This window comes from Diplotaxodon limnothrissa, linkage group LG16 (genome assembly GCF_057381915.1).
Source record: "Diplotaxodon limnothrissa isolate DT_005_m linkage group LG16, D_limnothrissa_male_GT1.1, whole genome shotgun sequence".
NCBI classification, from domain to species: Eukaryota; Metazoa; Chordata; class Actinopteri; order Cichliformes; family Cichlidae; genus Diplotaxodon; species Diplotaxodon limnothrissa.
In genome coordinates, this window is record NC_140611.1 from 24,454,710 (window position 1) to 24,468,647 (window position 13,938).

Genomic DNA, 13,938 nt, shown 5'->3' on the forward strand with positions numbered 1-13,938 from the left:
TTTCAGGAACACTATGTGGATGTAGTGGTTCTTTGTTCTGTCGTTTCTGGTGAGTACTGCACACATCACAGCAGTTCACCATCTCTGTGATGCTCTGTGACATTCCAGGCCAAAAGAGTACTTCTCTCGCTCTGCGTCGGCAGCTTTCAATACCCAAGTGACCCTCATGAATGCGCTTTAGCATTTCTGCTCTCAGTGCTGCAGGAACAATAAGCTGCTCTCCTTTGAACAGAACTCCATCCACTACTGAAATTTGTTCCCTGTAATTCCAATACGCTTGGATTTCTGTTGCAGCTTGGTTTCTTGTTTCTGGCCATCCATCCAGAACTGTCTCTGTAAGTTTAGTCAGTGTCATATCATTCCTTGTTTCCTTTCTGAATTCCTTTAGTTTTGCACTTGTCACAGGTAAGTTGGAAATTACCATGTGCACCTGGTCTTCTATCTCATTATCAGATGAGCTGGTCACTGGCAAATATGCTCTGGATAATGTGTCTGCGATGTACATTTCACTTCCTGGCTTGTACTGTACTTGTACCTGATATTTTTGCAGTCTCATTAGGAGTCTCTGTATTCTTGCTGGAGCACTGCTCAACGGCTTTTTCATTATCACTTCTAGTGGTTTGTGATCTGACTCCACGTTCACTTCTCTGCCATACACATACTGATGGAAACGCTCTGCACCAAACACAATTGCCAACATCTCCTTTTCTATTTGTGCATAACGCTGTTCAGTCTCTGTTAATGAGCGTGATGCATAAGCAACTGGCTTGCCATCTTGTAGTAAGACAGCACCGAGTCCACTTTTAGAAGCATCGACAGATAGTGTTACTGGAAGCTGTACATCATAGTATCTGAGCACAGGAGCTTCAGTAAGAATTGTTTTCAATTTGTTGAATGCGTGCTGATGCTCACCTTCCCACTGCCATGCAGCATCATCTCTGGTAAGGCCGCGTAATGGCGCTGTGTGTTGTGACATGTTTGGAATGAACTTTGCTAGGTATGTCACCATACCCAGAAATCGCTCCACATCTTTTTTGCACTCTGGTGTAGGCATTTTCTTTACTGCCTCTATCTTGCTCTGATCTGGTTTCAAACCATCTGCCGAGAAGATGTGGCCAAGGTATTTAATTTCCTCCAGGCCTACCTTGCATTTGTCTTTGTTCAGCTTAAAATTTTTTGCTCTTGCTCTCTCCAGCACTTGCCTCAGTCTGTCGTCATGCTGTACTTTAGTCTCTCCCCAGATCAAAAGGTCGTCTATGTATGTCTCGACGCCATCAATCCCCTCAAACAGCTGCCTCACCGTCCTGTGGAATACTTCTGGAGCTGAATTAATTCCAAAAGGCAGGCGAAGGAATCTGTAACGACCAAAAGGTGTGTTGAATGTACAGAGACGAGAGCTGGCTTCATCCAATTTAAGTTGCCAAAATCCTGAGCTTGCGTCCAGCACAGTGAAGTATTTGGCCTTTGCCAGTCGGCTCGTTATCTCTTCAACTGTTGGCAACTGGTAGTGCTCTCTCATGACTGCTGTATTGAGATCACGTGGATCTAGGCAGACTCTCAGTCGTCCAGTAGCCTTTTCCACAACGACGATTGGATTTACCCACTGGGTAGGCTCTTCAATTTTTGTAATCACCTCCATTTTTTCCATTCTGTCCAGTTCTACTTTGAGTTTTTCTCTCAAAGTGACGGGGATTTTTCTCGGTGGATGAACTTTTGGTGCCACACTATCATTAGTTTGAATGGTGTGTTCTCCCTCAAGGCAACCTATCCCCTCAAACACATCAGCAAATTCTTTGAAGATGTCCATTTCATCACTTTTATTCAGTGCCATCACTCTCTTGATGAGTCCCATTTCTTCACATGTTTGAATTCCCAGAATTGGCTTGGTTTCTGATTTTACGACAATGAACTCCAAAGCAAAACTTTTCTTTTTGTATTTCACTGCCCAAGTGCACTTTCCTTTAACTGCTATTTTGTCTCCGGTGTATGTTGACAACCTGACATTTGTGGGTCTAAGCATTTGCTTATTTCCTATTCTTCGTAGTAGACTGTAGGGAACCACATTGGCTTGTGCACCAGTATCAAGTTTGAATTTCACAGGTTTGTGGCCAACTTTTATTTCTACAGTCCATTCATCTGTTCGTGTCTGTGTTTTTGCATTTACAGCTCCAATGAACAGACTTGCCTGCTGATCCGTAGCTTCATCGGCGACAGTGTGCACTTTTCTCGATCTACACATTCTGGCAAAGTGATTCATTTTCCCGCAGTTCTTGCACTGTTTGCCATAAGCAGGGCATTGGCGTAATGCATGCTTAGTTCCACATCGTTTGCAATTAAACGTGCTTGCTTGGTCTTTGTCGTTCAGTTTCATCTTACTTTGTCTGTCTTTTTTGCATGTCTGCTTATGTCTCACTGCATCTACGTCTTTACTTTCATGTGCAGAGACTTGAGCATTTTGATCCTCCTCATGCATTTGCTTGATTTGAGCTTTTGTGGTCTCAGCTGCAATGCAAAGCTGAACTACTTTTTCGAGAGTAATATCATCTTCTCTTAACAGCCTTTCTCTCATTGCATCCGATGTAATTCCACACACTACCCGATCTCTGATGAGGGATTCTTGCAGTTGTCCAAATTCACATGACTTGGCCCTTAGCTTTAGCTCCGTGATGTACTGGCTAATTGGCATATCCCCTTGCACACACGTGAAAAACTTGTACCTTTCATAGGTTATGTTCTTCTTTGGGCTACAGTATTCCTCAAATTTCTCCATTATTTTTGTCAGCGTATGCTCATCACCATTTTCCGCAAACGTGAAGGTATTATACACTTCAACCGCTTCCTCTCCAGCAACGTGAAGAAATAGTGAAGACTGTACCTTGGGTGGCTTGCTAGCACCTCCTGTAGCCGCGAGATACAGCTCGAACCGTTGCCGAAACCGTCTCCAATTTTCCGAGAGGTTCCCTTGCAGCAAATCAAGTCCAGCTGGCGGCTTAAGCCCTTCCATGTGTGCGACACTCTTCTATAGCCTTATCAGTTCACTTCTGACACCATGTTACGATATTACTTCAGGGAGCAGACATGACACCGTCTTAGGTTTTAGCCATCACTTTTTTATTATCTCCACACCACCCTCCGGTGGCTTCCACATGAACTGCACCTTAAACAACAACTGTTCACTCATATCATGACAATACATATGGATACTCTTTCGCTGCCTTGCATTGTATCATTATAATTTACATCTATATAACATATAATACTTGCAAAAGTGTTGAGCCACTTTTTATATTTAAAATTTTTAAATATTGAGAGATTTATTGAGACATCTGCAAACATATATAGAAATACAATATATAAGGCAAAAACAGAGTTTGTGCAGAGTTTGTCAATATTTGGTATGACCACCTTTATTTTACAGCTTGAAATGTCTTAGGCAAGCTTTCATTGGAATTGCTTTAAGTAGTCTTCAGACATAGTTCTTGAGGGAGCTTCCAATGCTCTTCTTTGGATGTTGGCTGCTTTTTCTTCTGTTCTGTCAAGATGATCCCAAACTGCTTCAGTAATCTTAAGCTTTGGGCTCCTAGGAGACCTGATAGTATTTCACTGTGTGTTTTCCAATCTGGGTATGCTTTTACTTCATTGTTAGTGTGTTTGGGATCATTGTCATGCAGAAAAATGTGAATGATTACTAGTCATGCGCTTTCCAGATGGTATAGGAAGGTATAAGAAAATCTGTCAGCACATTTCTGTGTTCATAATTACATTAAATTTGACAAGATCTCCACCACCACTGGCTGAAATGTAGCTCTGACAGAGACTTCACCATGTTTTACAGATGGCTGTTTATGAAGTCAACAACCAGATGCTTTGCTCAGGTCCTGTGTCAGGATTTATTCTGGCTGGATTTTTTCCTATTTGTTAAGGGCAGATGTGACGTGACAAACGGAGATGAAGGGTGATGATGAAAAGAAAGCAATCTGAGCCACGGTCTGAGTAACTCTCCATCACTCAAGGCACCTACACATGGACTTTATACTCAAACCTTGTCACTATTTCCAAGGCATTTTGAAGACACCCCTGCATATATTCCTCTAGTTTGTATATTTTCCTCTTGATTGTGTGTATCTCTCCTGTTTGTTATTTATTCCTCACCTTACTATTTATATTGAATTTTTGCACAGTTTGCTTGGAACACCCATAAATTCATTGTACATGTACAATGACAATAAAGAGCTATTCTGTTTTATTCTTTTTCTATTCTTATGGTGGAGTCATAAACATTGACCTTAAGTGGGGAAAATAAGACTTGCGGTTCTTTGGATGTATTCTGGGGTCTTTTGTGACCTCTTTCATGAATGATCGATGCGCTCTTGGGGTAATTTTGTCATCAGTTATTAAGTTTAGGGGGCAATCTGTTTTTCATACATGGCCATATAGGTTTGGATTTTTTTGAAAATGAGTGTAAAACCAGCCAATGACCAAAGAAAATTTTTCAGGAAGCCTTGAGAACTATTGCTCAACACCACTTGCAAGAATTACAAGTGACAAGAAAGTCTGATTCCTTGAAAGCAAAAAGTCCAAACCTCCACTAAGGCAGCTCTGTGCAGTTATTTACTATTAAGGAAACCGCATTATGTTTGTACATCTTCATTTTATTTTCTTTCTTCTTTTTAAATGTATTTTAAGATGTTTTTAGTGTGGTAAAAGCAAGTACATAGTGCAGCCATTTGTTATTTGCCCTGTTGAAACACATTTTAATATACTTGGCATAATGTAAAGCATACTTATTTTCTATTCTTTTTTAATCTATGTAGACTAATTTTCTTTCGCTGACAATACTTTCTTTATAAATATAATACATTCTATATCACATGATGTAAAATGATGAAAACATAAAAGTGAGATCAGAGGTCACATAAAGTATGGAGTAATGTGAAATTTAGAATCCCCATATACTAGTGTCCTTTCCTAAATTTTGCTAATATAAACATTTTATGAAAGTTCAAACATCTGACCTCTAATTAGAGGTCAAATAAGGTCAAAGTAATGTGATATTACCATGTATCTGTCATGCGGCGGCTATGTGAAGGCAAGAGAGGACCCAAATGCACGGCTCAAGACACGCGGGATAAACTCAGAAGGCAGGTCTTTATTAATAGGAACATAAGAAGTGATACAAAACTATACTGGGAGAAACTAAAGCTGAGGCGCTGGGAAGTCACAGGGGAACGCACACAACCTAGAGCATAGGTGTCAAACTCTGTCCCTAATTACATTTGGCCCGCGAAGCCATACCAAATTACTATTAGAGCTGGCCTACTGGTATTATACAGTTAATATATATATTGTTTAGTATTAAGCTTTGCTTGTTCCATATTCAGTTTTTCAGCAAAACGTGTTTGAGTCCATAAGAAAAGATTCATTCTTACATCTAGAGGAAGATTTTTTTTTTTCCAATAAATATTAATGTTAGCCCGCGACTTTGTTCCAGTTTTGAATTTTGGCCCACTGTGTATTTGAGTTTGACACCCCTGACCTAGAGGGACAACGCAACACGGAACAAAGGGATACTCTGACATAAATACACAGAAGGTAATGAGGGAAGTGGGAACACACGGGGAACACAGCTGAGGACAATTACTCATGACCGAGCGGGGAGGACACGAAACTGAAAATACTGACACCAAGATGTGGACCTTAAACACAACACAGTACACAGAGAAAGAGGCAGAGAGAGAGAGAGGCAGAGAACAAGGATGAATACACAAGGGGATGAGGAGAACACAGAACACAAAGGACGGGAACACGGTACCATAACAAACACCACAATAAAAGCATGGACACAGGGGGAATCCAAATACCAAACCAAACAATCCAATGAACATAAGGAACAAAATACAATACCACAGGAAAACTAAGAACACTGGGTCAAAATGACCCAGGACCATGACAGTATCATTCCCTGTATACCTATATTTTGTCAATACAATCAGTGCCAGCAAGAAATGTAGTTTTGAATTTTAAATAGCTCTTTAAAGCAGTATTTTTATTTTAACCTTCAGATCAATATTAAAACAGAGTCAGATCAAAAGTGTTTACAGACAGAATGACACATGCACATATCAAAAACATTACCTCCTTTGCAGTGGTAATCAAGTGTGGTTCAAGACTTTTGCACACTACTGCCAGCTGACTAAGATATAAGAGTAGTTATATCTTGCTTACTAAATGTCAGCAATAATTAATAAGCACCTTTATATATTGATGACAAATGTCATTAAAATCATTTTTACATTTTAAAGCCAAAAGTACCATAATAATACCTGCATGCAGTGTCACAAATGATGACTTAATCTAAATGGAAAAATGTTTTCTTTGTCACAATAGCCTTCTTCCTTATGAGGCACAATCCAATCCTGATTCTCTTGTGTTCAGAGCAGTGATCTAAACTTTGAGCTTAGTGCTCAAGGTTAAATTCAAACAAACCTACCTTCTGATTATTGTAGTAGGGATCCAGGTCCTCCAGTGGTATCGACACCAGGCCATCTGGAATGTCCCCATATACAAGGGGGAGTGATTTGCCTTCCTTTAGGTCACGGCTGGGTGTAAGCTTAATTTTATTTTTGCATTCTTCCTTCTTTTGTTTGGGTTTCTTGGCATTCTCTTCAGCAATCCGTTTTTCGATGGCTTTAAGGGACTCGCGACTAAAGGGACGGAAGCTGTCTGGACTTGGTGGCATAAACAACTGTGCCACATTTTGCATCTTGCTACACCTTCAGAATGAACAGCTAGCTTCCAACAAGAAAAAAGTCTGTAGGGTTAGAAAATATATGATAAACAGAACAGCATAAACAGCAGAGTTATATTGTCTTTACATCCATTATTTGGCTAAAAGATGCAAATGAAAACTTGTTATGTTATGGCTTGCCTCTCACTAATCACTTGCAATTCAACAGATTTTTACTGACCAATTGTTTTAATGTAGAATAGAGGAAGGTAGGTTTGTTTCTCTTCTTTGATTGGAGGAAAACTGGGGGTATTATGAGCTGTCATGCACCTGTCAAGTTCCTTTCAGCTGTGGTAAAATTAGATCTACTAATAGGTCTGACTGGTACGATGTGTTAGAAATACCTATGCACTATTAAATATGAATGCTGGGGTTGTGATTTGGTGCTATATAAATAAAATGTAATTGAACTGAAGTTGAGGTTCAATTGAGCTGAACTAAAAAGCCCCACAGATTGCTTACTATCTGTCTGGGTTCCTCTCTCTGGCTTTAGCATGATACAAATGCAATCGCAATTGTCACAAACTCAATGGTCTATCAATTGTCCTCGTTACTCAGTTTTACCTTTGTGGTTTAATGTGTGTGTGAAACGAAAGGCAACCAAAAAAAAGCTTCGAGTTTGAATGTACTCTCTTTCTCCAAGAGCAGAAATGGGTAATAATGAAATACAAATACTTTGTTACTTTGTACTTTAGGTTTAAGACATTTGCTGGGAGTAATTGCGCTTCACTGGACACTTTCAAGCATCACACTAATTTGAACCTAAATGGAGGAAGCCACAACGTATAAAAGACAGCCTCTAGTGTATCCATCACCAGTTGTTATCTCAATGAAGAAAAGAAAAAGGGAAAAAAACCAACAAACAACCCCCCCCCCACACACACACACATAATTTATGCATCATTTATAGAAGTACATTCAGGGGTTAAAGTGGGCTGGAATGATCCAGAACAGCGTTTTGGTACTGATCTGAGTAGCTTGTGGTCATTGCACTTACGCATCTCTCTAGGGTCACACAAGAGGATAAAAGGGAGTAATGTTTTTTTAAGTGGCAATTAAACACGGAAGCAAATTTCAAACAGCTCAACAAATATCAAAAAACGCACACACTGTTTCTGTTCAGTGTGTTGCACAATCTGTCTGTAAGCTAAAGGTACAGCTGCTTTATTTCCTTGGGAGAAAGTCAGATAGTAGCTCTATTGTGTAGCAGTTTACATCTGGTGTAAAAATCTAACACATCATATATAGGGGATGACCCTCTATTAATAAGGGGGCAGCTAAAAGTTACTTTTTTAGAAAATGTGCTATAACTTCACCAGAGATTAAGAAACATATAATACAGAACAGGCAAGGATGGGTGGCTGTAGCTCAGGTGGCAGAGCAGGTCAGCCACTAATCAGAAGGTCGGTGGTTCGATCCCAGGCTGCCTCCTGGCTGCATGCCAAATATCCTTGGGCAAGATACTAACCCCATGTTTGCCTACTGGTGGTGGTCAGAGGGCCCGGTGGCGCCAGTGTCCGGCAGCCTCCCCTCTGTCAGTGTGCCCCAGGGCAGCTGTGGCTACAATGTAGCTTGCCATCGCCAGTGTGTGAATGGGTGAATGACTGAATGTAGTGTGAAGCGCTTTGGGGTCCTTAGGGACTAGAAAAGCGCTATCCAAATGCAGACCATTTACCAAGGAAGAAAAGTGATTGTTTTTAAAGGTAAGGACTGCTCAGTCAGATTTGATGAACTGGAAGCTTTTATGTGATGCCCTCCTTCATTCTACAGGGTTTTTTTTGTTGTTGTTGTTGATGTTGTAAAAGTAGTCAGAATCAGAAAGACTTTATTTATCCCCAAGGAGCAATTACGATACAACAGAGCAGCATGATGTTGAAGATAAGGACAGGGCATAAACAGGTAGTGTTTGACCACACCGTAATCCAATACGCTCACGAACAGTATTTGAATAAATAATATTGTACTGTAGAAAGTGGTGTTTTGTTGTCAGAGGGCAGAAATAACGAAGTAGAAACACTTTTTTTTATCTGTACATTACTGGAGTATTTATTTTTCTGATAACTCTTTAATTTTACTCCCTACCTTTATAAACAAATATCTGTACTTTCTACTACATTTTCAAAATGGACTTGTTACTTTAGGTTCAAGAGCATCATTTATAGCGTTTAAGAAAGTGCAGGTGACTGTAAGTTGTGTTTACACTACTTCAGCATCTAGCTAACTCTACAGAAGAGGTGGAAGCATGAAGTGAGTGATGTTTCTTTTTAACTGGCAGGTAATTCAGCATTTCTATCAGCTTAACAAACATCAGTAAGTAGACAAACTGTTTGGTTGCATTTTGTCGCATGGTGAGTTGCTAGCTAAAGATCCAGCTGCTGTATTATATAAATAAACCAATACTGTATAAAGGGAATTAAAAAGCAGAAACATGATTTTCTGCAAACATAAAATAAACTTTGATTTCCTGTAGCTCAGCCTGCAGTGAGTAACCTCTAAACAGGAATGCATCATTCTGTCAGCGTACAGCTCATTATGCACAGCTTAAGATATGAGCCACTTCAAAGCTTCAGTATCACTTCTTTAGTTTATCAGTAACCAATCTTTAATATTTAATTTTGTATGACCTCAAAGTGTGTTTTTGTACTTAGATGAGATAAGAGGTGGTTTGTGATAGATTTCAACTGCATGCAACATATGTCAAAAAACAACAATAAAAGCAAAAACTAAACCCTTTGATTGAATGTACATCCCATATCACATTTTTTAAAGAAAACAGAAAAAGGCAAAAATCTATAAATAATATCAAGTACAGTCAAAGGTCAAAGTCAAATAAAATAATCTAAACTAAGGCATAAACAATTGACCTTTTCTCTGTTGTCTCTTAATAGGAGGCAATTTTTTTTGTGTTGCTGAAAACAGACATTATGATGTTTTACACATTAATTAATATTAATGATAATTCAGTGTCCAGCCTAATAAACCTCTTTTTTATATTTTAAAATATTAATGCCATTTAATAAAATTTCATACATTAAAAATATATTATATATTTCACTTTCAATCTGAAAAATGTTAAGAAAGCTTTGAAATTAATATGCCTTTAGACTCCCCCCTGTTTGTTCATCTGCATATTTTAATACGACATCTTGAGGCTTACTGGAGATTTTTCGCTGTGTAAAAAACAAAGGGCAGTGGATGGAGCATCAACAAAATTTGCTTTTCTTCGTCTCAGCGTTTCTTGATGAGGTGCTTTGATGAATAACTCCCGCTAACATTTTCCCAGTAAAGGTTTTAGTGGTGATTACAGGAACAGCGCAGCTGTTATGGATCATGTTTTCATTCACTCTGAGCTCAGCTCACCATGTCGGTAACGGCTCCACGTCTTTGCTCTTCTATGGAATCAGAACGATGCCAACTTGAAACGAAACCGAAAAAAATATTGAAACTGAAAAAAAATATTGTAACTGAAATAAATGTACTGAAAAATGTTGTATTGAAACCGGAAAAAAAAATTGATAGTGAAAAACAATTAATTGAAACTGTAATTTTTTTTGTTTTCGCTTACAATTTTTTTTTTCAGTTTCAATCCATTTTTCGGTTTCAAACCATTTTTCAGTTTCACTCTGCTGGCACTGTTTTGGCGTCCGGGGGCGCGCTGGGAGGGCGGGGATTCCGACCCGCATGTATTTGCATATATTATAATGCTGACCAATGACTGGAGAAAACACTGACGACGCGGCTGCGGTCACGGACAAACTTGCACGTGTCTGTTCGGGAATGGCAGATGCTGAGAGGTCCAGCGTTTACATTACCGACTATTTCAAAGTGACAGCCTGAGGTGTTCTTCAGTAAATTGGACTACCGGACAGGAGGACCTGAGGCCCCACCGCAATATTTTTGGTAAATTAAATGTGTTTTTTAAGATAATCCATAATTTAGGTCCTTAGCTAGCTAAAATGAGCACTCGGCTTTCGGAGAAACTTGTTTTGTAAAGTTTGTTTAGCTAACCCCTGCAGGTGAATGAATTTACCATGACTAAAGAAATCAAGAGAAACGCACCGGGCTGCTTAGTGACTAACCACGGTTACTGTACTTTTATTATGAGTATTATACTGTAAGAGCAACAGGCTGGACTCTGCTTCTGCTCCTGTGCAGAGCTGATTATTAAATATGTGCAAACAGCAGCATGTTTTCTGTCGCTTTCCACATGTGGAAGGACATTAACGCCAACTTTTAAAAACCTTCAGTAACCCCTCATTAGTCAATAGCTATGGATTAAATAGCAAAGCCCGATACTTATGTACTGAAACCAACTACTTCCGCTTGTCAGCTTAAGTTAAAATGTTACATTTTTCATCTGATTGTGGTGTATTCATAATTGTCTCTGGTACATTTGTTGTATGGGCAGTATGTGTTCATTGTTTGATTGTGTAATTACGTGTTACGCACTGGCAATGCATGCCGGGGGAATGGTAATACAGGAAGTAAAAGAGATGGTCTTACCGCACACAGTGGTCCCGCGTACTTATTCAGATTCAGAGTAAGAATCACACATGGTGTCAGAAGTGCTGTGTGACTTGTAAGACTCCATACATCTGCTGAGTGTGAGGAGAAGGGGAAGGTGGAAACAAAATGCCGAATGACGACGTAGACGATCGTCCGAGGGCAGGAGTTAGCACCGCGGCTAGCACTCCCAATGCTACGTTTAGCATCCAACCACCGGAGCCCTTTGATTTTTCCAAACCACACGAATGGACAAGATGGGTCCGTCGCTTCGAGAGATTCCGTCAGGCAAGTAATCTGTCTGCGAGCTCGGAGGAAAACCAAGTGAACACTCTCATATATTGTATGGGAGACGAAGCGGATGACGTCCTGAGAGGACTAAAGTTAAGTGATGTAGACCAACGGGACTATGCTAAAGTGAGAGATAGCTTCCACAACTTTTTCATTGTCAGGAAAAATGTTGTTTATGAGCGCGCATGTTTTAATATGCGCAAACAAGAGCCGAATGAGACTGTTGATGCATTCGTGACTGCTTTGCATGCATTAGCAGAGCACTGTAACTACGGACCGCTCCATGATGAACTGATAAGAGACAGAATAGTAGTGGGCTTGGCCGACACGAGGCTGTCTGAGCGCATGCAGATGGAAAAAGACTTGGACTTGGATAAAGCTATAAAAATGGCCAGGCAGTCAGAAGAAATCAAAAAGCAACCGTCAGCTTTGAGAAGTGAAACAAATGTAATGCATGTAAATGCAAAAACAGTTGACAGAGTGATACAAAAGCACGACAAAACAAAGTTCAACATGTTCAAAAATAAAACTGTCAAAACACAACAGCAATATAGCAAGAGACAAAGTAATAAATGCTACAAGTGCGGAGGCTCTCCACATCCGAAACCTGAGTGCCCAGCAAATGATGCAAAATGTCATTTATGTGGAAAAAAAGGTCACTACCAGCGACTCTGCAGACAAAGCAAGACAGTGCTAAGTATTGAGGAGGAAGAGGAGCAAGGTTTCTTCCTAGGCTCAGTTTCAAGTGACGGCCAGGCGTGGACAGCCATCATACAAGTGAAAGATGCAAAAATCACTTTCAAATTGGATACTGGAGCAGATGTGACTGTAATTGCTGACTCGGACTTATCAAAGATTTTTGCTAACGAACACAGACCAGTTCTCCAGCAGCCAGAAAAACCTTTGTTAGGCCCTGGAAAAACACCACTGGACGTTGCAGGTTTTACAAAGCTACAGCTCAACTACGGAGCGAAACAGACAACAGAGAAGGTCTATGTTGTAAGAAACCTGAGCACTCCACTGCTAGGCCTGCCCGCCATTACAGCTCTTGGCCTGCTGGTGTGAGTTGACGCGGTTTCAATGCACACTCTGAAGACTACTTACCCTAAACTTTGCAATGGTCTAGGGAAAGTGCAGCGGGCCTATCACATTAAACTCAAACCGAATGCTGTGCCGTACTCACTCAAAACTCCGCGAAGGCTTCCTCTGCCTCTAATGGGAAGGGTAAAGGAGGAACTCCAATGAATGGAAGAGCTTGGTGTCATTACCCGAGTTGAGGAACCAACGGATTGGTGTGCCGGCATGGTTGTTGTTCCAAAGAAAAACAGCCCTAGGCTAAGACTTTGCCTAGACTTTACCGGACTAAATGAGTATGTGTGCAGTGAAAAATATGTGCTGCCATCGGTTGAACAAAGTCTAGGAATGCTCGCAGGAGCCAAAGTGTTTAGCAAACTGGATGCCAACATGGGCTTCTGGCAGATTCCCCTGTCCGATGAGTCTGCCAAACTCACCACCTTCATCACACCCTTTGGGCGGTTCCACTTTAACCGCCTACCGTTTGGGATCAACTCAGCGCCCGAACACTTTCAGCGCATGATGGCGGAGGTCATCGAGGGTCTCGAAGGAGTGGTGTGTCACATTAACGATGTGTTGGTGTGGGGACGTAACCATCAGGAGCATGATTCCCGTCGCCATGCTACACTGCAAAGACTGGAAAAAGCAGGCATAACGCTGAATGTTGAAAAATGCGAGCTCTCCCAGAGCAAGGTTGCTTTCTTGGGTCACATCATAGCGGATACAGGTATCAGTCCTGACCCGAAGAAAACGGAGGCAATTACAGAAATGACAGAGCCAACTAATGTGTCAGAGTTGCACAGTTTTCTGGGCATGGTGAATCAAGTGGACAAGTTCATCCCCCATTTAGCTGAAAAAGACAAAGCCCTGCGAGATCTTCTTTCCAAAAAGAACGCATGGTATTGGGGAACTGACCAAGCGAGAGCTTTCAAAACATTACGAGATGCCCTGACCTCACCCCCAGTGCTCGCAATGTATGACCCCAACAGAGACAATAAAGTATCAGCAGATGCTTCATCCTATGGTCTCGGAGGTGTTCTTTTGCAGCTGTGGGAAGAAGGATGGCGACCAGTAGCGTATGCATCGAGGTCCCTTTCTCCTACTGAACCACGATACGCACAAGTGGAAAAAGAGGCACTGGCATCAACATGGGCGTGTGAGTGTTTTCGTGATTTCCTGATTGGTAAACATTTTTGTCTTGAAACGGACCACAAACCTCTCGTTTCCTTACTGGGAGGACAAGCTCTGGATCTCTTGCCACCCAGGATCCAGCGATTCAGAAT

The 13,938-nt window shown here is 40.8% G+C and overlaps 1 protein-coding gene across 1 annotated transcript in view; it reads right to left on the reverse strand.

Moving 5' to 3' along the window:
• The window catches only part of LOC146616262 (sodium channel protein type 2 subunit alpha-like), a 50,154-nt gene extending 38,288 nt beyond the window's left edge, over positions 1–11,866 (reverse strand). The window contains exons 1-2 of the mRNA XM_085374294.1: positions 11,855–11,866; positions 6,491–6,745 (exon numbers count right to left, since the gene is read on the reverse strand). Coding sequence (XP_085230420.1) covers positions 6,491–6,745; positions 11,855–11,866 — 267 coding nt within the window. The remainder of the gene's footprint in view (positions 1–6,490; positions 6,746–11,854) is intronic.
• Positions 11,867–13,938: the final 2,072 nt, after the last annotated feature.